Source organism: Chelmon rostratus, chromosome 4 (genome assembly GCF_017976325.1).
Source record: "Chelmon rostratus isolate fCheRos1 chromosome 4, fCheRos1.pri, whole genome shotgun sequence".
In the NCBI taxonomy this organism is placed as follows: Eukaryota; Metazoa; Chordata; class Actinopteri; order Chaetodontiformes; family Chaetodontidae; genus Chelmon; species Chelmon rostratus.
Window position 1 is genome coordinate 29,149,174 of NC_055661.1, and position 25,555 is coordinate 29,174,728.

At 44.5% G+C, this 25,555-nt stretch overlaps 2 protein-coding genes across 7 annotated transcripts in view; both read right to left on the reverse strand.

The window, feature by feature from the left end:
• Window positions 1-8,011, reverse strand: part of mast2 (microtubule associated serine/threonine kinase 2) — a 169,313-nt gene extending 161,302 nt beyond the window's left edge. For all 3 annotated transcript variants that reach the window (XM_041935955.1, XM_041935957.1, XM_041935954.1), the window contains exon 1: window positions 7,153-8,011. In XM_041935955.1, the coding sequence (XP_041791889.1) occupies window positions 7,153-7,230 (78 nt within the window). In that variant the 5' untranslated portion in view covers window positions 7,231-8,011. The remainder of the gene's footprint in view (window positions 1-7,152) is intronic.
• Window positions 8,012-9,251: 1,240 nt separating this feature from the next.
• LOC121605009 (phosphodiesterase 4D interacting protein) overlaps window positions 9,252-25,555 on the reverse strand; it is an 80,136-nt gene continuing 63,832 nt past the window's right edge. For 3 of the 4 annotated variants that reach the window (XM_041934721.1, XM_041934722.1, XM_041934719.1), the window contains 14 exons: window positions 19,206-19,465; window positions 18,736-18,885; window positions 16,858-17,139; window positions 16,002-16,133; window positions 15,718-15,837; window positions 15,390-15,579; window positions 14,951-15,075; window positions 14,561-14,695; window positions 14,364-14,468; window positions 14,066-14,253; window positions 13,732-13,857; window positions 13,058-13,196; window positions 12,419-12,465; window positions 9,252-11,407 (listed from right to left, as the gene is read on the reverse strand). In XM_041934721.1, the coding sequence (XP_041790655.1) occupies window positions 11,351-11,407; window positions 12,419-12,465; window positions 13,058-13,196; window positions 13,732-13,857; window positions 14,066-14,253; window positions 14,364-14,468; window positions 14,561-14,695; window positions 14,951-15,075; window positions 15,390-15,579; window positions 15,718-15,837; window positions 16,002-16,133; window positions 16,858-17,139; window positions 18,736-18,885; window positions 19,206-19,465 (2,056 nt within the window). In that variant the 3' untranslated portion in view covers window positions 9,252-11,350. The remainder of the gene's footprint in view (window positions 11,408-12,418; window positions 12,466-13,057; window positions 13,197-13,731; window positions 13,858-14,065; window positions 14,254-14,363; window positions 14,469-14,560; window positions 14,696-14,950; window positions 15,076-15,389; window positions 15,580-15,717; window positions 15,838-16,001; window positions 16,134-16,857; window positions 17,140-18,735; window positions 18,886-19,205; window positions 19,466-25,555) is intronic. The other variant, XM_041934720.1, reaches the window with a different exon arrangement.

Genomic DNA, 25,555 nt, shown 5'->3' on the forward strand with positions numbered 1-25,555 from the left:
TCCTCTGCTGCGTCGGTATGTGCGTCTGTTGCTGCTGTTTGTAAATGTACCTGATGGTACACTGACTGTGGTACTTATATAATTTTTGGGTTTTCTGCCAAATAAATGCTGTCAGATGTCTCATCCTACGCCTTATCCAACACTGAGAATGACTCACATCACATTTACTAATTAACCTACATTATGAGGCAGGTTAGTCCTTCAGAAATGTAGGCCTACACCTGATTTTCATCTGCTTTTATTCATTTCTTAGGATTACCTACGATTCTTCAGAGATATTCCCTAACATTGTTAGAAGAGTGAAAAGAGGTCAAAGAGTCCCGTTTTGGGTGGCTGTATAGACCATTTTGATCATGATTCAGGTATTTAAGTCCCCTTCTTTCTGCTTAATGTGTGAGGTCTCATTGATGTGCTTTGGCTTTTTTTACTAAAGATGGTTAAAAACCATAAAAGTCAAACATTGAAAAATGGGCGACTTGATGAGAGGAAAAGATAACAAACCCTGTAGCACCACACACTGTCCTGTCAGTCCTGACGTTTGAATTAGAACTATGGAATCATAATGTGTGTCACTACCTTTAGAAAGTGTCTCCAAAAACCTGATTCTGGACATATCTGCCGCCATATCAAAATTAATTATTTCAAACAAATTGGACATCTGAAGAAAGGGCTCAAGAGACGGTGACGTACGGGACATGTAGGGCTTAAACCACAAACCACAATCCTGTAAATCCCAGTTCCATTTGAACTGCTTGGGGAACACACACACACACCATCACACACAACCTGCGAGTCATTTGTCGATCATGACATGAGCGACCGCGGCGGTCAGATAGGGAGGATGTGATTTGCACGGAACAACAAGACCTAAATCTGCTTCAACACGACTTCCATTCCTGTTACTTAAAACCCCTCCGAGCCCCGGCTGGAATCCAACGCATGCAGGAGGGAGCGCTGATCACATAAACTGCAAAGCCAAATAAATGTGAGCCGACGGAGAAAACACGAACTGTTTAGATAACGCCGGTCGGACCGGTCGCCGGGCTGTCCGAGCCATCTGGAGCATCACGGTCCTGCACCGCTCGCTGACCCCGAATCAGCCAAGTCGTACCGGAGCTGTTCATTCTGTCGACCGTCTCAGGTTTCTCTGACGAAGCATCAAAAGCAGCAAAAGAATGAGAGACTGTAGTTTCTGTCGGATCGTTTTTCACCCACTCAGCTGCGTTCCTCCTTTTGTTTGTCACACTGAGGTCACACTCCTCATCACAGCAACCCCAGAAAGGTCAACTACTTTTATGACACTTATTTATTTATTTATGTGGTTTTAAAACTGAAACAGATCGTAGCTCAAACTGTATTTCATTTAAAAACAAAGGAAGTACTGTTAAAGTGTAACCGACTCCACGACTCTAACAGCCTCTGCTGTGAGCTTGTAGCCTGTAGCTTAGAGTCAGACTCCTGAGTGTAAGCACAGCAGCCCAACCACCACCCTCTTCTCTCCCACCCTCATTAACACTCCACTGTTCAGCACATTGTTAATCCGCTGTAGGTTTCAGTCGACTTCCAGTCTGCCCTAATTAGCTTGATCCTGCTGGGGGGGCTTTATCCGGAAACAACATCTCTCTCCTGAGTCTGCAGTGTAACAGATTATCCTCTCATCTCGACTCATCATCAGCCTTCACTCGAAGGAGAACTCACTGGATGCTTTCTTAGACATTTTGAGATGGGTCTGTAGCTCTTTCACCAGCTCACCAATTCACCCTCAGGTGACAGACGACGTCCACCTGTGTCGCCTACAGGAACACAACAGCTACTGCAGTTTCAACACTCAGTGAGGGCTACAGGTTTCACTTTAATCATGCACGTTTGGTCTTTGTGTCATCAAAAATTAATCATCTGACACCAAGCATGTTAATAAAATACAGTTCTGCTATAAAAAGCACCAAATGTCTGCTTCTAAAGGTGCTCTAACCTTGTTTGCACTTTCCTTTCTAAGCATCTATGAGCACAAAGATTGATCAGCAGACAAGCGAACTGAAAGAAACTGCATGGAGAACATCAATGACACCTGAGATCATACTTCAAATGTTCCCTCTGCACCATCTCCTTTATGATTTCAACAAATAAAATGTTACTGGGACTCCACCTTCCCTCTTCCTAGTCCTGGAGGACAGAGATCAAGCCAGACAGCAGAGTGAAGCCACTCCAGCTAACAGTTAGATGCTAAATTAATGTATGGACTATAAAACCTCTAACACAGGTCAGACTGAAGTGAAAGTCTGAACCTGTTGCAGCTCTGCAGGTGGATTACATCGGGCCTGGTCCTGTCTTCAGGCGCTCTGCACTGACGACACTGTGTGTCCTTGTTCACACAAACCACTGATGCTAAGCAACCCGTGTACCAAATACAGCAAATGAAAACGCCCTGAAACCGTGAGAAGTTTGAGGCAGTGTTACATCAGCTCAGTGTTTGACTGCAAGGGAGACAATATCAAGAGCGGAAGGAAGAGAAGCAAAGGAGAGAAGGAATGTACTACTGTCAAAAGGACAAAATACTCATGCAGGGACATGTGACTTGCAGCTGGTAATAAATAAGCACACATGGGAACATTTCAAGTGAGCACATTTAAAATATTTAAATCTCAAAGTGTAGACAGGTCTCAGATCAGAGGCCAAATTCAGGAAGTTAATGCCCAAACGACAGCTGGATGTCACTCACAGTACAGTGCCGAACTATACCTTCATCAATACCTCGGCTCCTGAGCAAAACTATAACGTCAACCAGGCAGCATCTGATCTAAGAAAGCTTCAAGGACCAAGAATATGAGCATGATTAGCAGCTTTACATTTGTGTTCGTTACAATCACAAATTCAAATAGCAGTGAGGTTAAACATCCAGCCCGGACCTCAAGGAAAACACCTCAAGAACACAAAGCGAAAGGAGAAAACACAAGCATGCACTGACTGATGCAAAAAGCAGGAAGATGCAAATGCATATCCAAATAAGAGAAACAAAAAAAGGTGCATTTCAGGGCGATTTCAGTCAAATATTGGCCAGAGTTCAGAGGAGACAGAGATGGATTTTTATTTTGTGCTGACTTTGATCTGAACACAACACAAACTTTCACACAGCTGCAGTAAATGCCAGTCAGACCACAGCGGGAACATTGTCTGACAGTGTTTATTGTGTGCAGAGGACTGCATTGCTTTTACTGCTCCCATTTAACCATGTCAGAGAAGCACATGTGACCAGTAAAAACAGGGATGGGTCAGGCCCAGAGAGAAATACCACACTGAAAACGGCCAATCAGCCTTCAGGAACCTGCGACGGGCCCGACTAATGGGAGGTGAGACGTTTTAACAAGCAGCTGCAACTTTCAGATGGAGGGGCCGAGGTTTGGTCAGGAGGCATTAAGATCCTCACAGCTTTGTGGAGCTCACACTTTGTTTTCACATGGTTTTACACAGTTACTCAACTCGTTTTCAGTACAAGAAAAACACTTAACCATAAGAATAATCTTCCACGACAACACATAATTCTAAGGAGAAATACAAGACTGCGTTTTCCCAGGACCAAACCAAGACACTGTGACCAAAGATAAGACAAAAGAAAAGGAAAGGCAGCAGAGTGTGACAGCTTTCAGATAAATCTGTTCAGGCTAAAAATGGGATATTTTTACAGAAAATAATAAGTTAAAATTTATTGTTCCAGGTGTTTGTAACTGCAAAAAAACTGCAAATCTATACGACAAAGAAAAACAAATCATTATTCATTTCTTGTCATTTTTGAAATTAAATAAACTTTCAATAATAAATAACCACATTTGAATTAACCCTTTTTAGACATCTTTGAATTGAAGAGAAAGAACAATAACAAACAAAAAGAAAAATGTACGCTCCTGAATTTACCTGCCGAGAGGATGGATGGAAAGTTTGGCCTTGAGAGGGTGTCACACCTCTCCTGTATCATTCCTTTATCATTCCTTTACCGATCTTTACAGAATATAAAGGACTGAGCAGATTTAAATGTGGCTGATTCTCTCCCTGTCACAAACATGACTTCCTGTCCTGCTCTGGTCGTTTCAATCAGTGTAAAAACTCTCTGGACTGAAACAGCTGCCGGATTCTTTGACTGCAGAGGACGTGTGTGTGTGTGAGCTCTATCCCTGGAAACATATCAAACACACACCTACGTGAGGAAATGACACCATTCATGTCGCAGTGACGGTCTGAAGCAGAGCCTGAAGATGTCAGAGGATGAGCTCTGATCACAGCTGCTCTTTGCATCTATGCACAAGCCCGAGCTCCCAAATGACGAACTGTGTGTGTTACCCGTGTTAGACGAGTCAGACGTGACGTGTCTGCCTCCAGGTCAGGATACGGTGAAAATGTAACTGCAATTAAAGTCAAGTTAAACAGCAGATGTTTAGACAGTCTCTGTTTACAAGGAAGCGATCTGCTGCTGCTTTCTATTATCAAACACGCAGAGAGGATGCCAGCGCCTGGTCTAAAATACCTGGCGGATTAAATAGATTTTTCTTAATCAATATTCTGTTAATAGTGCCAGAACAATTAATCATTGGACATAAAATGTATGTAATGTAATGTACTCTTCAAGTCATCAACACAGATTTGTCCTATTTTCTGGTTCCATCCTCTAAGTTTTTGCTGTTTTTCTCTGTTTTCTATCATTTGATGAAATCTCCATACACCGTTAAATCAAAAACATTATCAATAGATCAACTGATAAGGAGAGTAACTGTTAGCTGAAGCCTGAACCTTATTACAAAATAGAAAAACTGGACAGATTTATACCTGGAAGCATCACGGCCCCGTACAGGTGATTTATTACTCAGCATTCCAAAGTGTAAGCAATCGGTCGATAAGCCGCGCTGGATGAAAACAGCCAGTCTGGTCCTTCATTTCATCCCGTTTCACAGAAAAACACCATCTGTCTGACTTGCTGTACTACCATGAAGCGCACTCCCTCCACCTCCTGCACCTCCGGCCCTGACTCACACCTGGCAAAAAAAACCTTTATTCCCCTGCTAAAGCAACAGAGACAACGTTACCTTAAAAAAACAGAGTAATTCTCATGATTCTAATCTAACACTGACACGGACTCCGAGCCGGCCCTCCTCCTGTTAGACTGGTCTGTAATATTAGCTGGCTGGCTAAGCTATGACTGTTAGCATAGCTGTTGACTTGCTAGTTCTTGATTATAAATAATGTTATCATAACAGCTGCATGTGTTCAGCTCTGCGTATTTACAACAGTGGCGTATAAGAGAGTTGTAATCCGAAACTGTAGGGGGGTGGGGGGGGGCAAATCACTCAAGCCATAAATTATTACATAATGGTGCTTTCCGTTGATTTCTGGAGAAAGTGCTGATACTAAAATAACTGTAAAGAGTTAAAACATGACAGCTGAAGGCAAATCTTATTAGCTGAACTATATTTTACCTCATTATTCACATAACATCCCAAATGACAGGGAGGTGCAGTCGTATCACATGACGACGAGGGACGACAGTCTCATCAAACGTCTGGAGGCTGACGAACATGACTTCATGCTGAAATGTGAATGACTTCATATTTGGAGGCAGCTGTTATTATTTAAACATGTCCATGATTATTGTGAAGCGAGTAGAATAAAATCTAAATCTTTACGATTAAACAGGAACCATTTGAATGTTTTATTTCATCCGTTAATGCTGGTCCTCGGCTGAAGTGCTGAGATTCCTGAACACAGTTTCAGATGAGCAGCTGATGACTTTGATTCCTTTCAGTCCAGCAAGAAAACCATCTTGCAGAGGCTTGAATCAGAGAATAATACGACAAACCTGGTCTGCATTAGCTCACAACGATGAGTAAACTTGGCTGAACGGGAAAGCAGACGTGATGTCCACTGTCATGGCTGACCTAACTAAAGCAAGATCCAAGTCTCTGCAAGTTTTTTTTATTGAAATAAATGAATGAATGAAATCAACTGCTGTCCAGACGATGGAACAAGAACAATGCATAATGCCCGGGACGATGTGTATGATCATTATGTTCCAGTAACTTCAGCTTTCATGATTTTCATTATTACTGTAATGTAATTAAAGGAGTTACAGCACTGCACACAGTATTAAAATAAAACTGCTAGTCGAGTTAAAGCTAGTTAATGCATTTTCTGCAATGAAACAGAACTGTGAAGCTAATTGATGAGCTATCTCAGATTCACACAGGCTGCATTAGAACCACACATTAAACAAACACACAGTGCAGAAAGCGCTGCAGACAGGACTGTGTGGCTTGATGCCAGAGCTACAATACAAAGGGGAAAGACTGGTGCACCAGAGCAGGTTCCCTCCTTCATCCACTAACTGCCAGGTCACCACAACACATCACCTTCACTCACTGTCAAAGCAGAGGTTAGCTGTCATGGTGCACCTCAGACCTCCCCGAGTGCTCCGCTTTACATCCGCTTCCCTTAGCAAACCAACACACACACATTCATCCACCTGCCCACGATGACCGAGCGGAAAACACATCTGAATATGGTCACTTCTGATCCCAGCTGTGATATTTTCAGTCTGGCGGTTGGAATCTTGACACCACAAATTTGTTCAGACAGATCAAAGTTCACCACAAAGAAACATCCAGGTGGGCTGCAGGAGCAGAGGAAGGTAGACGGGGAAGCCCAGTCACACCCAAACATATTCTACTGATCTCTGTCCCTCAGAGAGGCAGACAGCATCTAATCCTTTAAATGTGCATTAAATTTTGCACACAGCGATCTGTTCATAACACTAATTCATCACCATAAATAAGCAGCCTGTAATGTGTACACACACCTGTGATATACTGGTGTGTGTGAGAGGGTGTCTTAATGCAGGTATATTATCTTACTGGACACATATTTGTTTTAAATGGACCAAAACATGTAAAAACACCAGTTTGCTCCTTTAAGCAAAGCTGAGCATGTCGAGGAGTCCAGCTTTAATCAGCATGAACTCTATCAGTTTCAGTGAGGTTTGCTCACACAGCTTTGTGCCCTGTGTGCGGGCTGACAGGCTCATGGAGGCTCAAGGACACCCGCTTGTCTACTTTTCATCTTTTTGTTTTTTTTACACAGTGACACAGCTCCGACGTGACTTCACCAACTCACCGCATCTTTCTCTTCTCCGCCGCTCTGGTGCTCCATGTTGCAGAGTTTCCTCTTGTTTTTATTCTCTGTCCTCCTCATCTTTGGCCGTAAAGGGCTCCTGTTCGCGGGTCTTGGCCCCGGCTGACGGCACGTTTTGCTGTGGCTGAATGCTCTCGGTGAATCCGGTTAGCTGGCTAGCTCCGCGTCGGCTCGGCCGGTGTCCACTTCAGGGACGCCTCGCTGCCAACGTGAAATCCAGAGCTCGCTGATGCAGTTTGCTGAGTTGAGCGTCCACTCGTGAGTTTGTTCCAGCCAGCCATTCCTGGTCAGCGGCCAGTCCTGCGGCTGCGGCTGGCGGACCTGGAGCCTAGCACCACTCTCCGTGCTGACTCCACATCTGGAAAACGCGTTGTGACAAGCTGTCAATCAAGCTTGCAGCACCGGCGGCCACTAGTTCCTCCTTGAAAACAATGAAAAGGGCGGCTGTTAGTGGATCACAAAGGCAGTTCAGGATCTGCAGGGTAGAACTGGTCCATGCCGGGCTGTCTTCTTGGTGCCGTCTCTGGCGACAGTTCATCCAACCCGTCTTGTCACTTTGTTAGTAAAAGCTGCTGCTAGGCTGTTTAAGCTAGCTTCCTTCAGCGTGGCTAGCTGAGCGGCTAGCCGGGCTACCTGCTAACGTTTACCTGCCCAGAAACACCGTGACACCCATGTCAGGTCTGCCTTCACTCTTAACGGACGCTTCCAGATTATTCCCGCCAGGAATCTGAGCGCGTTGTCATCCCCGGTGATTATCAGACATTTCGTGTCCTTTTCACGGCTTCTTCCATCCTCAAGTGAAGGCTCGGCTCCGTGCGAAGACACCGGGTCGAGTTCTGCGTTGAACTGCTACCGCGGAACGGCACGGCTCAGGTTGTTTCCTGACTCTGACACGACGCCACGGCGGCGTCAAGTTCGCGAGAACGAAAGTACAACATCCGGCTGGACTTTACCAAAATAAAAGCATCGTTTCCGCAAACAGTCAACTTCAGACGTGATCGAAAACGTTATTACTGGATTTCTCTGGTAAATCAGCATCTGTGCAGGCAACACATCAATGTTGAGGGTGAGAGAGGGTTTCACACTGAAGATCCTCGAAATATGAAACTTAAAGCTGTGCAGCTAGCCTACTGTGTCTGGTACAAGAACTCACGAGGAGCAAAATATGACAGAAGAGGGTTTTTTTAAAATATAGATATAACATTTGGTCAACGATATGGTAATATTTTGCTTGGTCGACAATCATACGCTTTTATTTCAAAGTGTCACACATTTTATTTTGAAAACACGCGGATCATCTTCCTTTCTCTGGTTTCAGCTTCACTTGCTGATCCACTCGAATGATGATTTCTTTATGTAAAATTCTACACGCTCATCACATGCGAGACGATTGGAAGAAGTAGAATAATTTTTAAGTCGTTAGGATCAATTTTCTTTTACGTTGCTTCTGTGTGTGTGTGTGTGTGTGTGTGTGTGTGTGTGTGTGCAGGAGACCGTGTCAGTGTGTCAGTAGTTTTGTTGGACTTTGCTGCCACCTGCTGAAGAACAACCCAACATGCTTTGCTGTGTTTTTTGCTTCAGGTGTTTACTGTGAAGCTAAGGATGCCTTAGTTTTTGTTTGTCTGTTTGTTTGTTAGCTTGGTTGTTTAAAGTAAAGTCCTGATCATGATGAAACAATAAGTACAACAATTCTAATAATAACAATGATGCATTTAAGACAAACTTATGTTCATTTATATACAGCACAGAATATCTAGTGATCAGACAATATCCTTTAAAACACTGTTTTATTTATTGTATATAAAGCACTTGCGTCGACTGCCTCAGTGTATTAACTGTGCTATATAAATACATTTGTGTTGTCTTGTTCCCCCAATAACAGCATTATTGTGTATTTTCTTTTATAAGAACACCATTATTCTAAAATATTCAATCAGCATTCTTTGTAACTTGCAAACCTCACGTGTTGCTGGTGCTGATTTTGTCTTGTGAGACTGTGTTTTACTTTCCTCCACAGAAACAGAACAAACGAAGGTGTCAAAGAAAGACAAGCAAACAGGTCAGGTGTTGTTTTGTCCCCTTTTATTAAAAAGGTTCTTTTCTTTTACCCCAAAGTGTTTTTAATAAAGAGAACATGCATAAAAATACAGCTGGTCTTTTTCGAAGAGCAACAAAAAACTTGCATTGATGTACACACTCCCTTTAATATTTACATACATGAGATGTGGTTCTTAAAACCACACAGACACTAAGAAAGACACTAAGTTTGACCTTTGACCTGTGGGGAATCACGCACATAACTGGATCATTTTACACCTGATTTAACAACATACAAGTTGTTCACTTTGGTTGATCTTATTGCTTTATAAACATATCATTATAGAGCAGCTTTATGCTGTCACTTTGCCTTTAGTCCATGTTGTATATAAAACTCTGATTCATAATAAGCCAAAAATGAGCGGGCCATTAAAATTGATTGTCAAAAAACTGGACATATTCATCCAAAAGTCAGTTTGTTTGACTGAATTCAGCTTCAGAGCTAAAAAACAGATGACATGGCACTTTAATACCCAGGCCTAAAACATCCACAACAAGCAACCACAAAGGCTATTATTGCACAGTAACCCAAAAGTTGCATATTTCAGTAAAAGTATTAGAGGGCAGTGAAGCCACAGTTCATGCACAAAAAAACACAACTAAGAATGACTGAAACAGAAATAAAACGTGGAGAAGTCAGTGTAAAATACCCGATTTCAGAAAAGTTTGAGTTGCACAGTGAGCGTCACAAATCCTGCAGAAGTTCTGAAGAAAACATCATTACATGGAGATGTTAACCCCTTGGTGGCTGATTCTTTTTAAATGATTGTCATCTCGAGGGAAATTCAAACATCAAAAGATTTTGCAAGAAAGAAAAAACATCAAAAGGATACAGAATATATTAAAAAAAAAAAAAAAAAAAGGTGTGGTCCATTTTTCTGGTTTCAAAAACAAAATGTCATCTCTTTTGGACCGTGCTCTATAAAACTCTTTGCTCTTCGTGTGAAGCAGATTATCAGGTGACTGAAGGCATCACAGTCTGTAACATGTGCTTGCTTCACCTGAAGGCTTTCCACCACTGCAGGTTAGTGTTCCAGCAGGAAAAACTGGGTTGGACCCAAACTGTTTGAAACATCTGAAGAGAACTGACTCTGCTCTGGAGTCTGAGCACAAGGACAAAAACATCCTAAATTGGTGTTTTATTTGTGAGTAAATGCACAAGAACATCATCCACCAGCTATTCGACCAAACCGTCTATAGGTAGTTCTAGTTCTTGTATTTTCCGTGTGTTCTCAGTAGTTGGCCATTTTAATAACATTTTTACAGTTAGGACAAAACAAGAACATATCTACTGTACCGTCAGAGAGTATGGCTTTGTTTCCACGAGTTCCTCAAACCACATGCATCTATTCTACACACCGACTACAAAACAGGAGCCTCAGCTGAGGCTCAGAGGAAGCACTTTGCAGTTTGGGTTTGGCTTTTTCAAAGCCCCTTTTCTGCTGGCATGAGTGAACTTCAGCGTCTTGAATCCCTGCCGAAGCACGAGGCTCAAGGTGGCTTCTGATCAGGAGCTTGTGATGCTTACGTCGAGGGGGAATATTTGTTATGAGCCAAATGTCACATTCAGATTCAGGAAGAACAAGATAAGAACAGTTTCACTGTGTTTATCTGCCTAGACCACATAAGACCAGGTCTGCATTCAAATCTGCTATCAGACAGGGACTTAGCTGACTCTGAGAGCCCAATGACTGCTTTCATTAATTAACTAATTTGTGATAATGGAAAAAAGACTTCATCAGAAGCTGTGAGCCATAAGCCAACTTCAGTCAAGCTCAGAATGTCTCAGTTAAATGAGAGAAAAACACTTCAGCTGATGGCCTCACTAAAAGCCCTCATCACACCTCCACACTCATACGTCATCATCAACCCGCACAAATGGAACAAAACAAACGTTCATCGACACTCACACCGATTGAAATGTTTCTCCAGCCAATAAGAAAGACAGAAGTTCCAGCATTTTCTGTTTGAACAGCAGGCGAGGACTCGGGGCCGGTGCACTACAGGAAGGCTGACTGCAGGGGGCGCTGGTGGCGAGCCGGTCCCACGGCAGCAAAGGAGGAGGAGGAGGAGATGAGGGGTCTCATGACACCCCGACCAGGAGAGAAGGCGAGCTCACAGAAGCCTCCTGAGTTTTCACCTGAAGCACAAAGAAAGACACATTCAGAGAGTTTCAGTCACCGCTCGTCTGCAGAAAATGTTCCGATCGATAATCAGTCACCCGAAAAGCTTAACGAATCCCTCAAATTAATACAATTGAGTATTGATTATGAGCTCAGTTCCTCATCATTGTGTTCTGATCACATAAACATTCCCACTAACACTCTGCTAACTTTAACAATGCTTAGAAAACATGTTCCAGAAATGAACATTTCTGCAGCACGTTGAGGGTTTAGATGTCTAAACGAAAGGGCAAAGAACCTGAACAGGAGGAAGAAATGCTCCTGAATAAAAAGACAATGAAGTCATTTGATGCATTAATTAGTCAGAACAAATTAGTTGACTCAGATTGATGTAAAAATGTTTCATCTGAGGGAGTTAACGTTTACTGTGCACACAGATCAGTCATTTTAAATAACCTGAGAACACCAGAACTAGACTCGGTGGATTACGGCTTCAGGGAATAGAACAAAAACAAACTGACAGTGAGTAAAACTGAGTAAAATATTAAACTTCACACACTCATCCGTGTTAAACAGCACACATTGTTGCCTCTTCCTCTGCAGCTTACTTCACCTTTTTGTTTGTGTTTGTCAGTTTTACGGCTTGCATGCACACATATCATCATCAAATCATTAAGAAGCAAGCAGCTTCATCACGTTGTCAGGGCCTGAACCAAACACAGCAAAGCCAGGGGACCATACCTTTACCCGGCCAGGGAAGTGAGGAAGAGGAGGAGGAGGAAAGAGAGGAGGAGGAGGAGGAAGGAGGAATGGAGACAGAGGCGCAGCGAAGGGAGGAAATCCTGAGCTTGTTCTCCTGAGGAGACTCAGCAGGAGGAAAAGGAAACACCAGGAGAGAAGGAAACAAGGAGTTTTACTTCAACTGATCCACTTCTGATTGTTTGTCACACCATCGTCTCCACCAGCTCCTGAATCCCCCCCCCCCTGCTAGAACAATAAAACACTTCTGATGCTCAGAGTTAACTCACCTGCAAGTTTGTCTTTGCTTTCCTCAAGACGTCCCGAGTTCTGGACACTGTGAACAGACACACAGAACATCTGTGAGCCGTCATCGGTTCGTTCAGCAGGTCGACTGAAGCTTTCAGCGAAGACCAGACGGACTCGGTCAACAGCTGCTCAGGGGGACTAACTAACTAACTATCAGAGATCTGCAGTGACGAACAGATCAAATCACAACAGACCGCTGTGGACAACGAGGATTCCCAAACAGCTGAGACGCCGTCGAAGACATAAATAAACAGAATGTGAGAACTTCTTCATCCTTTTTGACACGAACTCAACCGGAAACAGCACAAACACAATATATTTACTGTTTGAGCTCATCAGCACTCAATGTGTAGTTTCAAACAAGTCCAAAAACACCTGTTTGGAACATTCCACAGGTAAACCGGTTCAGGAAACTGCTGTCAGGAAACACAGTTTGATTAAAAATGACTGATTCTGGTTTAATTTTAGTTTTAAACAGTCAGACGGGTTGTAAGATTGAGGGGAGAGAAAATGTAAATATTACTTGATCTGACGTTACTGGAAGAATTCTCGAGGTATTTCACTTGTTTATATAATAAAAATACGTGATGATTCACGCTTCATGTGCCTCAGGTACTCACGCTGGCTGACTATAAAGTGCTCCATGCTATCTTTGGTGCGGTTGGAGCTCTTCACTCTCTCCATGGCGTCCTGTAGAGCCTGTTCTTGATCTGAGAGCCTCAGTCGCAGAGAAACGACCTCCTCCCTCAGAGACTGATCCTGAAAACACACACAGACATGCTGGATGGTGAGTGTGTGTTACACACACACACACGAGATCAATGACTACTGTCAACACAAGGCTTTACTTATACAATCAATCAATCTGTGAGCCAAAAATAAAGAGGATTCAAACAGCAGCAAAAGCTGCAGTAAATTATCTTTTTCTGCATAAAATCATCATTTTAAGAAGCCATTTAGTTTATGACTGACTCCTATAATTAAAACATGAATGCATTTTAAACTGAAGTTCACCAACACATGACATCAAATTAAAGACGCTCTCTGAGGAGAAGTGAGTCACCTCAGGGTTGTTTCTGTCTAACACAGTCTTGATGTCTGATTCATTTTCAGCAGTTTCTAAAGGTCTGACAGTGACTGCTGCAGTGATTCAGATATCACCTCCCAGACCTGCACTTTACCGCCACATCATATCAGCCACTGTTTTACAACATATAACATGATGTTTAACAGGAACAAAGTCCCAAAACTGTCTGATTTTTCAGACGTTTGTTCAGACTTGGTTTGTTCTGACCTGTTTGGTTTCCTCTGAGTTTGGCAGAGCTGCTCTCCAGAACATCCGGAGCAGAGAGTCTGCCTCCTCCAGGATCTGCCGCAGGGTTTTAGTGTCAGACAGCAGCTTCCTGACAGAGTCTGAAGGCTGAGACACACAAAACACAACATGTTAATGAGAAGTCCATGTGCAGAATTTGAAAATGTCCTTTTTGAGGGCCCTCCAGTGGTCACACAAAAGTTGGGCAGGAAGCAGCACAGCTGATCTTAAAGCCGCCTGGTGGTCTTTTGCTCAATCATCTGCTCAGTCTCAGGATCACCTGATCTGTGGTGTTCTTGGGTCCTGGATCTCTCACCTGATGAAGGCTGAACTCCTGCTGGCCGTTTAGAGAAAACAGGGCGGCCTCCATCTTGCGGAGGAGAGCGCCGCCCTCCAGGATCTGCTGCTGCAGAGCCTTGAAGTCATCGACGTGGCCCACCGCGTGGCGGCCGTGACGGTTAGCGAACGAACCGTCTGGGGCTTGACCCTGCAGGGTGGAGGCTGCTGGGAAGGAAAACGAGAGAATCAGGAATAAGGAGACGCACGAGCTCTATGTGAAGGTGATGTGGGAGGTAATAGTGATGATGCTCTCGCAGGTCAAGATGAGCTCTCACCTCGATCAGCTGCTGCAGCCTCTCCTGCATGTTTCTGTGCAGGATGAAGAGGAGACGAAGGACTGACGAGTCCAGTGTCTCTCACAGGCGGAGAGGGAACGTTGTCTGTGGAGGAAGAGCTGCATCAGTACCGAAATCAAAAATCTCCAAACGAATCTAGAGTCATGATTTATTCCATCTGTGCCGGACATACTGACCGCTGAAGAGCTGTCTCCTGGATGGAGGCTGCGTGTCAGCCTGTCCACTCAGCTGCTGCTCCAGCTGAATGTGCAGCTCTCTGGGGTCAAAGGTCACAGTGCTGCGATCAAGGCGGACGCCATCACTGGCCTGAGCTGCTTGGAAACACACAAACACACATGAATCATACAAGAATTAGCCAGGAAATGATTTGCCATTCTTTACACCTTATTATTCTATTATTCTGTTTCTTCAGTTTCAGCAGTTTGAGGTTTTAATAACAGGCTTAGGCGGCGTCACAAAACACAACTGAGAAGTAATCCTAGCATTATCATGTCCCTGAATGTCCCATAATTCCCAGAGCAGGGACACTGAAGTGAAACTCTGGAAGTTCAGAGAGCAGCTGTTACCTGAGTGTGGGTTTGTGGTGACGCCACAGACTCTGTGGTACACCTGCAGCTCACACTGAAGAGAGTGGACCAGACTGCGGCTCTCACACAGCTGCTGCTGGAGGACGCTCACCTCGTGCTGGAGTCTGAGAAAACACACACACATGAAATCAGATGTTATTTAGCCTGTTATTTTCATATTCAGCTCTTTTTATATGAAGAAACTGATCACAAATCAGCTCACTCGCACGTCTATACCAGTGAGAACATGAATGGACACATACATCCTCGAGCCCCCAACCTTGACCCTAAAGAGTAACCTAACAGCAGGCTGAAGAGCGTGGTGATGTCACAGTGTACCTGGTGTAAACGTCTACATCACTGCAGCAGGATGAAACCCTCAAACCAAGTCTCAACCCACAAACAGCTGACTGAAGATGACGATGAAGAACACACACACCTGTTGATGGTCTCCTGGTTCATCTGTCTGTCCTGTTTCAGTTGTGCCATCTCTTGGCTGCGAGCTTCAGCCTCACTTTGAAGTTTCCTGCTTTGCTCCGCCCACTTCTCAGCCTGTAGCTCCGCCTCCTTCATCCTGGCCCGATCCAGGAGCGCCGCCTCCCTCAGCTGCTCCGCCTCCTTACTGCCCTCTGCAGGGCAGAGACAGTACAGAGCTGACGGCGAACGCAACCAAAAGTGATCACAGGCGACAAATCTGCCAAATACAGCTTCCCGGAAATGTTCTGAATGTCATGACCTGATTTGTGACGGTGAACGTCAGACCGTACCTCTGTTAGCCTGCTTCAGCTGGTTCTGCAGACTGACGTTCTCCTCCTTCAGAAGTCTGAGCTCACTGGAGAGCTGGCCGACCGAGTCCAGACCCTGGATGTAGATGTTGGTGGGAGCACCTGGAGAGGACAGGGAGGCAACGTTAGCAAGTTAAATTATGTTTTTTTTTAATCAATCAATCAAGGAAATCAGTTATTTTGAAAAACACTAATTAACATTAATTTATTGATGACAGCTAACATCTGAAATCATTTCAGGATCTGTGTGTGTGTGTGTGTGTTACCTTTCTCAGCGGTGGTGCGAGCCAGTCTCTCCTCCAGCTGCTGTCGGAGGCGATCGTTGGTCTGGATGGAGTCCTCCAATCTCTGTCTCAGACTCCGGATCTCTCTCAGGTGCTCCTTCATCAGGTCTGAACCTGCAACAAGAAAAGTGATAATCTGCTATTGGAGACCACGGTTTGTTCCACTCTTCTGTTCTGCGGTGTCTCACTACAAAGATGGATGAATCTAATGAACACACGTTCTTAAGGACCACACCAGTGATTTTGCACGTTTTTGCCACTTTATTACAGATCAAAAGCAGCTTCCCAGTGTTCAAATGACGTAATATTTCCCTTTCCTGGTAGGCTTTTAATGTGAAACATGCAGTAGAAGCAGTCGTCTGATGTCACTCTTTTGTTGCACTGATTGAATTAGTGCTCTGGAAAAAGCACATTATGCTAAATGTGAGCTACGAGCGCACAACTAATCCCACTGAATGTTTTCACCTGGCCTTTATTAGCAACCGGACATTATACTTGTTTATGTTAGCAGTTGTTATTACTGACTCAGCCACTATTTGAATACAGGATTTTATTGAAGAATTTACAATAATGTGTCACAGTAAACATGTTTTTGCTATTCTTGTCAAAGCTGCATGACTGTTTTTCAGTAGTGCAGCACAAATTATATATTAATTTAAAAACTTTTGCACTGCATTACTAAATAATTATGGATAATGGAACAAGAAGAACAAAGAGAATCTCAGCTCAGAAGTCCACTTATCAGATTTTGGAGCTTCAAAAATGTGGATTTTTGCATCAAATTTTCTTTCTTTGCCCCAAAGCTAACACATTGTCAGGGATTTGACTGTGCATCTACCTGTGTGACTGGTGCCTGACTGGTACCCCGAGGATCCTGAAGACAGGTCAGCTCCAAGTCTCGCTGGTCGGGTACCGTAGGCCATATCCCACAATGCACTGCTCTCCAGCAGACTGGCCCCAGCTTTCACGGCTGTGCTGGCATCCAGATTGCTGCTGGTGGCGCTACTGAAAGGAGAAGGCTGGTATCCATTGTAGGAGAGATGCAGGAAGGCCGAGGAGTCGGGCTGCTGGTGGGCAAAGGGGAGACCCTGCAGAGGTTTGGCCTGGGGAGTGGAAAACCCTGAAGAACCGAAGGCAACACGAAGGAAGTAGGTAAATACAAGCAAATATAAAATAACTGGGAGAGTGTTAGTGAGACACAAAGGATGGGGAGAGCAAAGACTGGAAGAGAGATGAAGGGATTTCTTCTGACGCAGGGAACGACTTCACCAGCCAAATGAGATCGGTCTGGTTTGGGGTTTCTCAAACCTCCAGCTCTCATTAGTGTTTAAAGATCACAGCAAATCCTTCTCAAGCTGGGTGCTCCGGGTTCGTTAAGCATCACATGATGAAGAGTTATTCAATGAGAAAGAAAGTGCAGTGGGTTAGAGATAAAAGCAAAGGGAGGAGGAAGAGAAAAGACAGAGGGGGGAGGCAGTCGGGCTGATGTGGATTATTTAACATCTCCTGTTTCCTCCTGTGTATCTACCTGCAGCAGCATCAATGACGCTCAGTCTGATGGCGAGGCAGCTACGTGATGCCTGCTCCACGCCTAATCCTTTTTGGATGTTTTTATTGAGCAGCTTGCTTCACATACAGACAACAATGACTCAGCTGTTGCTCTGTTCCTTATTAGGTGAAAGGTTACACAGTGGATCAGTCTGGCTTCCTTCCATTAAAGCCACTGTGTGAAGAATCTGAACACTTCTAAGGTCTACCTCTTCTATGATATCGATTTCGACCTTTATTTTATCATTTCATGCTGTGATTTGATGCTTTATCCTTATTTATTATTATTATTATTCCAGTGGTAGCATCACACTCAGACTCCACCACTGACTTTGACTACAATCAAACGATGAAGTCAAGCAGCTTCTCTGAGCAGCTCAAACTGGACGACCCGTCGCGACGGCTGCAGCAGGCTGAGGGTGTTTCCTGCTTCCTGTTCAGCCATGATGAGGCATCGCCAGGCTGTGTTCACGTACAACACGCACCACGACTCGTGGCAAGCTGCCCAGAGTTCTCTAACATGTCAGATTTCTCTTTTTATTTCTGTCTTTCTCTATCGTCTTCATTTTCTAACACACTGTGAATGTGATGAAAATACAAATGAAGTGCCCTGAAATCGATTAGCATGCTGGAAAATCTGCTTCTGTGCGCTGACTGAGCGTCTCATCGTGCAGAATAAAAGTTCACACTTATCCCAAAACGTTTAGTCAGCGACGGTTAGCTGCACAGTGGATCCGAGCTTCAAACACACCGTTAGTTTCGGCCTTCAACACAAACTCATGCACATACAGTCAGACCAACGCACGCTCGCTGTCTCCCAGCTGCCTCTGTAACATCTGCAGCTCCTGATGCACCTCGGCCAGGGAGAAACCCACGCCCCCGTTGCCTTGGTAACGGGTTCGCAGGGCTGTGGGGTGGGGGTGGAAGGGCAAAGGTACCCTCTGGGTGGAGGAGGGGAGAGGACGGGAGGGGGTTGAGGTGAAGCCTGAGGCCGGAGCTGGGAGGAGAAGGAGAATCCAAAGCACAAGAATGAAAGAGAGACACAGTGAAGAAAAAGAGAGAGCGGACTGACGCTCAGAGGACGAGTGAAGGGATGATAATGCAGCAGAAAACGTCTCATAAACGACAGTTCTCACCGCCTGGAACACACACCTGAACACATTCCTACCTGTCTGACTCTGCATGTCTGGGGGTTTGTGTGGCGAGCCGGGGCATTGCATGCTGGGACAGCTGAGCCAGGACTGGGCTCTGTGGGATGAGGTGATGGATGGAGGGACAGACGGGTGGTGTGACATGGTGCCGCTGTGAGAGTGACAATCTGGAAATGGAAAGATTCTGCTGTCACCAAAGGACACGATGGATGGACACCAGCTGAACAGGTGTGTGTGTGGATTAATCCGCCACTGAAAATAGTCCCCAACCAAAGCACTTTTTCCTCCTGTGTGCTCCTCTACTATTTGATATAATCTACAGTTTCAAGATATTACAGAGCCCTTTTTAAAAATGAAACTATATAACTGTGAGGTCTTTAAGATCAAATCTTCAGTAGGAACCACTGGGCTTGGAGCCATCATTCAGGTAGTGTGTATTTCATGCAGCAGCGTACACCTGAAGCTGGATGATGGGTCGTCTTCTCACCTGCGCTGAGTCTGGTAGAAGTCCTTGTTTCCTTCTGACCGAGCTCGCTGGCAGCGTCCACGTCAGAACAGAGCTCCAGGTCGTCGTTCGTGGATCCGTGGTCATCGGACACGTAGGAGATGCGATCTGATTGGTCGGTGGTGTCGGAGAGGGCGTGGCTGCTGCAGGGCGTGTCGGAGCGATGAGGGTGATGATGCTGGTTTAATTTGGCGCGGAGAGACTCGATGACCTTGTCCTTCTGCTGCAGCTCCTTACTGAGCCTACGCACACACACACAAACACACACACACAAATGAATATGTGTTTTAGTTATCAATCAGTTTACTTTATTCCAGATCTGAATGATTTCAAAGAATCAAAGAGTTTGTTCTGGATGCTTCCAGGAGTGAATGAGTGGAACCGTCCGAGTTTGATCAGGATGAAATGAGCTCGGCTCTCTGAGACACTTGAAGTGATACAGGTATGTCTTCATGACAACCTATAGAGCCAAATAAACTTCCACTGCACCGAGAGAATCTGAGAACAGCTGCATTAGTTGCTTTGTGACTCAAAGGATAATGAGCATTAATGAGCAACGACGTAGCAGGTGTGTGAGTCACCTGCCTGCTGATCTGGACTGTCCCATAGAGGCTTTGCTGACTGCATCATGGTGCTTTAGGGAAGCCTCTTAGTGACTTACACACACATTACTCTGCATCGCATCACACAGGTAAAACTGCAGACTCACACTTTGTCAAGAATAACATTTCTGCACCGACATGAAACGTCGGGATGAAAAACCTGGAGGGGCAGACTTACAGAGGAAGGTGGGGGGGGGCAACAACACAAACAACACACTCACAAATCAACACACAGGCTGTGTGTTCAGTGTGTCCCCTGCAGGGGACTTAATTAACAGTGACGTGTTTATGTACACAGATGCCGAGGTGAAGGTCATTCATCTATATTAATGACAGCCACACACACACACACACACACACACACACACACACACACACACACACACACACAATGATTTCAGCTTCAAAGTCACTGAATAAAAATACACTTGGTGGTTAGCCTAGCTTAGCATAAAGACTGGAAGCAGGGGGAAACCGCTAGCCTGGATGTGCACATACAGACCTCCCTGATTAACATGTTCTGTCTCGTTTATTTCACATGTTCATGTCGTTTGTTTGGTTTTGAGCCACCGACAGTTAGTTTCCGTTGGCCGTCTTGATAGTTGCTACTGGCAACGTTTAGTTTAACTAACACTGTTACATCTGTCATTGTGTCAGATCTGTAAATATTAACAAGCATCTTTATCTTTTTACTAAGTGGCTTTGTTGGAACATTTTCTGTAGATACTGTTTATTTGAGCTGTTCTGTGATTGTTTCTGAAACCAGTTTGCTGCTGACCAAACTAACCATCATGCTGAGGCTGAGTGTGCTGCTAACACAACAGTCTAGCTAAGAGTTAACTAGCTGTTGGACTAACTGCCAAGTCCTCTATGTGCTATGTTCCAGGAAAACTTCTGCCTTAAACCTTTACTGGAAGCATGCTTAGAGTGATACATGAGGGATGTGGTCAATATGGAGCTGGAGTCAGGATGTGGTTAGCATAGCTTAGCATAAAGACTGGAAACAGGGGGAAACAGCTAGCCTAGCTCTATCCAGAGTTCAGAAATACAACAACCAGCACCTCTGAAGGCTGATTAACATGTCCTAACTTGTTTAAGTTAGACAAAAACAGAAATGTAAAAACCAGCATTTTAAAGTTATGAGTTACGTGTTGGAAACAGTACATGCAGTGAACGTGTGAAGCTTCCTGAGACCAAACCAAAGCCTGTGCTGACAGACTGAACCTCTGGAGACACTGCACACAAGCACTGGGCGGATGGATACACTGCTGTTTGTCAAGAAATAGTTCCACGATGTAACTACCTCTAAAACTAGAAATAGGTATTTTGACATTCATGTTTGTCTGAAGCTTTAAGAGACAGGATACAATATATGAATAGAACTTATTTAGAGGTGATGAGGTTCATTTGTTCACTTTGGACAAAGCCAGACTCACTGTTTCCTTGTTTCCTTGTCTCCAGTCTATGCTAAGCTAGGCATGACACTTACTTTTCCACTTCTTTGCATGTTTTATAATCTAAAACACTGCTAGCATGGTTAGCCGTGTTTGTTCTGGTTTGTTTTTGGTGCCCGTCTTACTTGTCGAGTTGAGTTAGCAGAGCTCTCCTCTCCCTGTCGGTGATCTTCTTCAGCAGCACCAGTTCTCTCTCCTGAGCCTTCCACTCCCACAGAGAGAAGGAGAACAGAGAGTCTCTGTACAGCGGGCTGCTTTTCGACAGCATGGCCTTCCACAAAGGAGCCATCAGCCGCCTTCGGCGCCCTCCTCTTCCCCAGCCGACGGCTCTCCGCTCGGGCTACTGACTCGCCATCTCGCCCCTGATTTTTCTCCTCTCTCAGACCCCGGGGTCGTTTCAAACTTTGTCTGTCTCGGTTTTTCCTCCGAGCCGTGTCTTCAAAGGTAACCGAGCGTAGGTCATTAGCTTAGCGGCCGAGGTCCTGACCCCGGAGCGTGTGCGACAGCAGGTACAGCGGACAGGCAGAGCGTGAGCAGGGGATAAAGGGATGTAGAGATGACTGAGCGTGTGGGCGACCAGGTGAAAAGCAGAGCAAATCCTCCGATTAGATTCGGGCTTCCCAGGGAGATGGATTTTGTGTGGTTCACTTCACACACACACCTACACACTAACCCTGGGAGCGTGTCTGTTGGGACCACAGGTGGTAACCCAAATAGATCCCAACTCAGATTCTAAAGACGCCAGGATGGCAAGCATACAAAGGCGAGCATGTGGTAGGTGCAGACTGAAGCCAGAAAACCAGAACAAGTCCTCTCACACAGCAGATTTGGAGGCTTTGTGCATTTGCTGCAACAACAGGATGACGTCCAAATGTTTTAGATCCAGCTGAAGCAGATCAGTCAGATGGTTTGATGAGCAGAGCAGAACGGCTGCCAGCATAGATCAAGATAAATGTATCCGAAGAGCCGCTCCAGTAAAAGAGATTTTGAGATTGTTCCTCGCCAGTGTGTGATGAGGTGAAGCATGAAATGAATTTAAACGCTGAAATACAAAATTATTATCATAATTAGCTGTGTAGTGAACAAGAAATGACTGAACTGCCCGAGGTCACATGCAGCTGCACTTTGGGCCTCCTGTTCTCCTCTTTTCGTCTACAATGCTGCTAAATTCTCCTGCTGTTCTTCCACATCTGATCCTGAAATGAGTCTTTTCTGCATTGAAGTCTTGACTAGCGGCCTCAAAGGAAAGCTTCCTATAACAACTCTGGACACAACCTATCCCACCAGCTAACGCGGCAGCAGCAGCCCCGAGGGAGAGATGCAGTGACGAAAGAGCAACATGAAGAGGGAGGCGAGGGAAAGAGGATGTCCGGATCCCGAGGGCTCGTGCGTTCACGCTGCACTGCCCATCAGAGAAAGAGAGAAACAGAAGCTGAATGAACGATCGTCCACAAAGCAGCACTTCCTCCTCCTTCTGCTTGTTTGTTTGTTTTCATGCAACAAACACGCCGACTTCCCCTCTGATGCGGTTCAGCGGTAACTTCTGGTTTTCAGGGTTTGCAGAGGAGTTAAAAAAGCAAAAATGAGGCCGATCCTTCAGGATGATTCTCAGGAGAAAACCTGACATCCGGTTTCGGCTTGAAGAAGATCCAAGATGCTCAAGTAAGAAAGTGGACACATTTAAGTCAAAGCTGCATTATCCTCTGTGCACAGATAAAAATCCAGGTTTATGATGAGTAAAGCTTACATAATGGAGATCAGAGCAGTGCTGGATGTTTAGCATCATGTGCTGCTCTGATACACTGAAGCAAACTGATGCTCCCGCTGTCGATCTGCATTCCTCTGCTGCTTCCCCTCACGTTTTCCCTCCCTCCTTCGCTCTCTCGCTCTCTCTGTGTACGTCTCTCTCTCTCTCTCTCGCTCTCTCTCTCTGTGTTTAGCTGCTCCTGACCTATTTCCCTTCTCTTTGGAGGTCTTAATAACTTAACCTGATTAGAGGCCATGTCAACATGCCCGGAGCCCTACGCAGGCAGCAAAAGCCTCAGCAGCATTACGCCATCAGTGAAATCACACTCACACTGTGTACGGACAGACAGCACACACATATACCCTCATAACGGATGAACTGTGCTGCATATATTGTACTGAACTGTACCACAGTCAAGGGAAATATTTGCTCTTATTGACAGGCAGGCGCCTCCTGAACCCTTAACAGACATTTACAGTTTTATTGCCCCTGAAGTAGCTTCAAAGTTGGAAAAATGTTTGTATTCCATCCTTCTTGATGGCTTCACACACTGTTTATCAGTTTGTTCCAGCTCTTTTTATTCTGTCAAATGAAAATATTAGAAACAAAATGCATTTTCCTAAACTTCAGCCTGGCAGATTTAATGTTTTTGGGATCTCAACTAAAATTTAAAAGACATATCTTCATTCCTAACACTACTCATAATACTAATGAATAGATACATGTATTAAAAAATGTAATGGCTGCCTGGATTCTGTTAACTGACATCATTTATTTTAATTCAGGGTTGGTTTTTGGTATATTAAGGTGCTCGATCGTGATAGCTCTTCAAATCCTACATCCTGTGCTGGTTCAGTCTATTAAAACACTGGTGAACACTTGGAAATATTGAAAAGTAAACATGGACCACCATCTTTCTCTAGCTTGAACCATGTAGCTATCAATAAAATGTTAATCTTGATTTATTGCAATGAGAGATATTGTAGAGGAAACAAACATTCTGCAGATACTATGTTCAAATATCTATGATACAAAGCAAATACAAATGGTATAAAAACATGATTTTTACAAGTCAGGGTTGTTATTTTCATCTTTTCATGCCACGTGACAGCCAGTGCATCTGCCTGTTTGAACACACAGTGTTTCAGCCAGTCTTAGTGTGGGTTAAGTTAATGCAAAGGCTAATGCACAGGCTGCAACCCCCACACACGCTGTGCGTACGCTCACATTCAGCGGGACGGTCTAAATGAGGAAGCTGTCGCTGAAAACACTCCATAATTCTCCTTCACATCTGGTCGGCCATCTGCGCTGCAACAACACGATGTTAGATTACTGCAGGCCTCTCTCTCTCTCTGTCTGTCTCTATGTCTCTCTGCCTCTCTGAGGACTCTCTAATTATTCACACGGCATTGTTTGTTTATTGGGGCTTGTCCCAGCTGCAGCGGGCGAGCTTCATGTCTGCTTTCGTACAGTATCTGCTGATCAGCTCTGTTGTTACAACTTTCTAAATTGTGATCTTTTTTTATCCAGCTTTCAGGCAGCAGTTTGACTCTTTCCATCTCGCTCAGGTATGAAAATCAAAGAGCTGTGTTACGAAACAGATTTAGGTGTTGAGTTACAAGTGACTGAACATTCAGGACATTCATCACTCAACCAGAAGAGATGGCCACATGCTGCCGGAGAGAGGCAGAGCTGCATCTGCAATGCTCAGGAAACAGGGTCAACAGAAGCTTTAATCAGACGCTGAATAGGCTGTTTAGCTAATGTTTATACTGATCGACAGAGTACCACTGGAACTGTTCATGCACAATCCTCTGAATGTGGATTATTTAGAGGAAGTGTTAGTGGAGGAATCTTTACAACATTCTGCATTTCTACCATCTTAGACACACCTTCACCTGTCTGCTGTCAGACATCTGACCGGTCTCAAAGTCATGTGACCAAATACTAAACTCATCCAGCGACACATTCGTTTCACACATCAGTGTTTTCTGATGATCGTGATGAAGGACAGAGGCTGAAATCATAACACTACAACCTCGACCTGATGACCAGTCTAAAGTCAATCTGTTCAATGTCTGAGCTCATCAGCTTCATTGATTTCTGTAAATATCTGCTGATTCTGAATCTGATGCAGCAACATGTTTCAAACACGTTGTGACAGGAGCAACTAAAGACTGGGAAAGATGTGGAACGTTCCAAAAACACCTGTTTGGATCATTCCACAGGTAAACAAGCTGATTGGTAACAGGTGAGAGTATCATGATTGAAAGGCTCAGTGGTTCACAGCGAGGATGGAGCGAGGTTCACCACTTTGTGAACACGTGATTGGATAAAGAGATTAATACCTGGACTCTGGTACACTTCAGGAAACTGCTGTCAGGAAACACAGTTTGTTAATGACTGATTCTGGTTTTATTTATGTTATGTTATTTACATATAAATGCTTGATGTGGTTTTGATCTGGCTGATGATAATATGATCCCCACAGGCCTGATGTACGTACATTCATCTTAAAGAGACACAAAT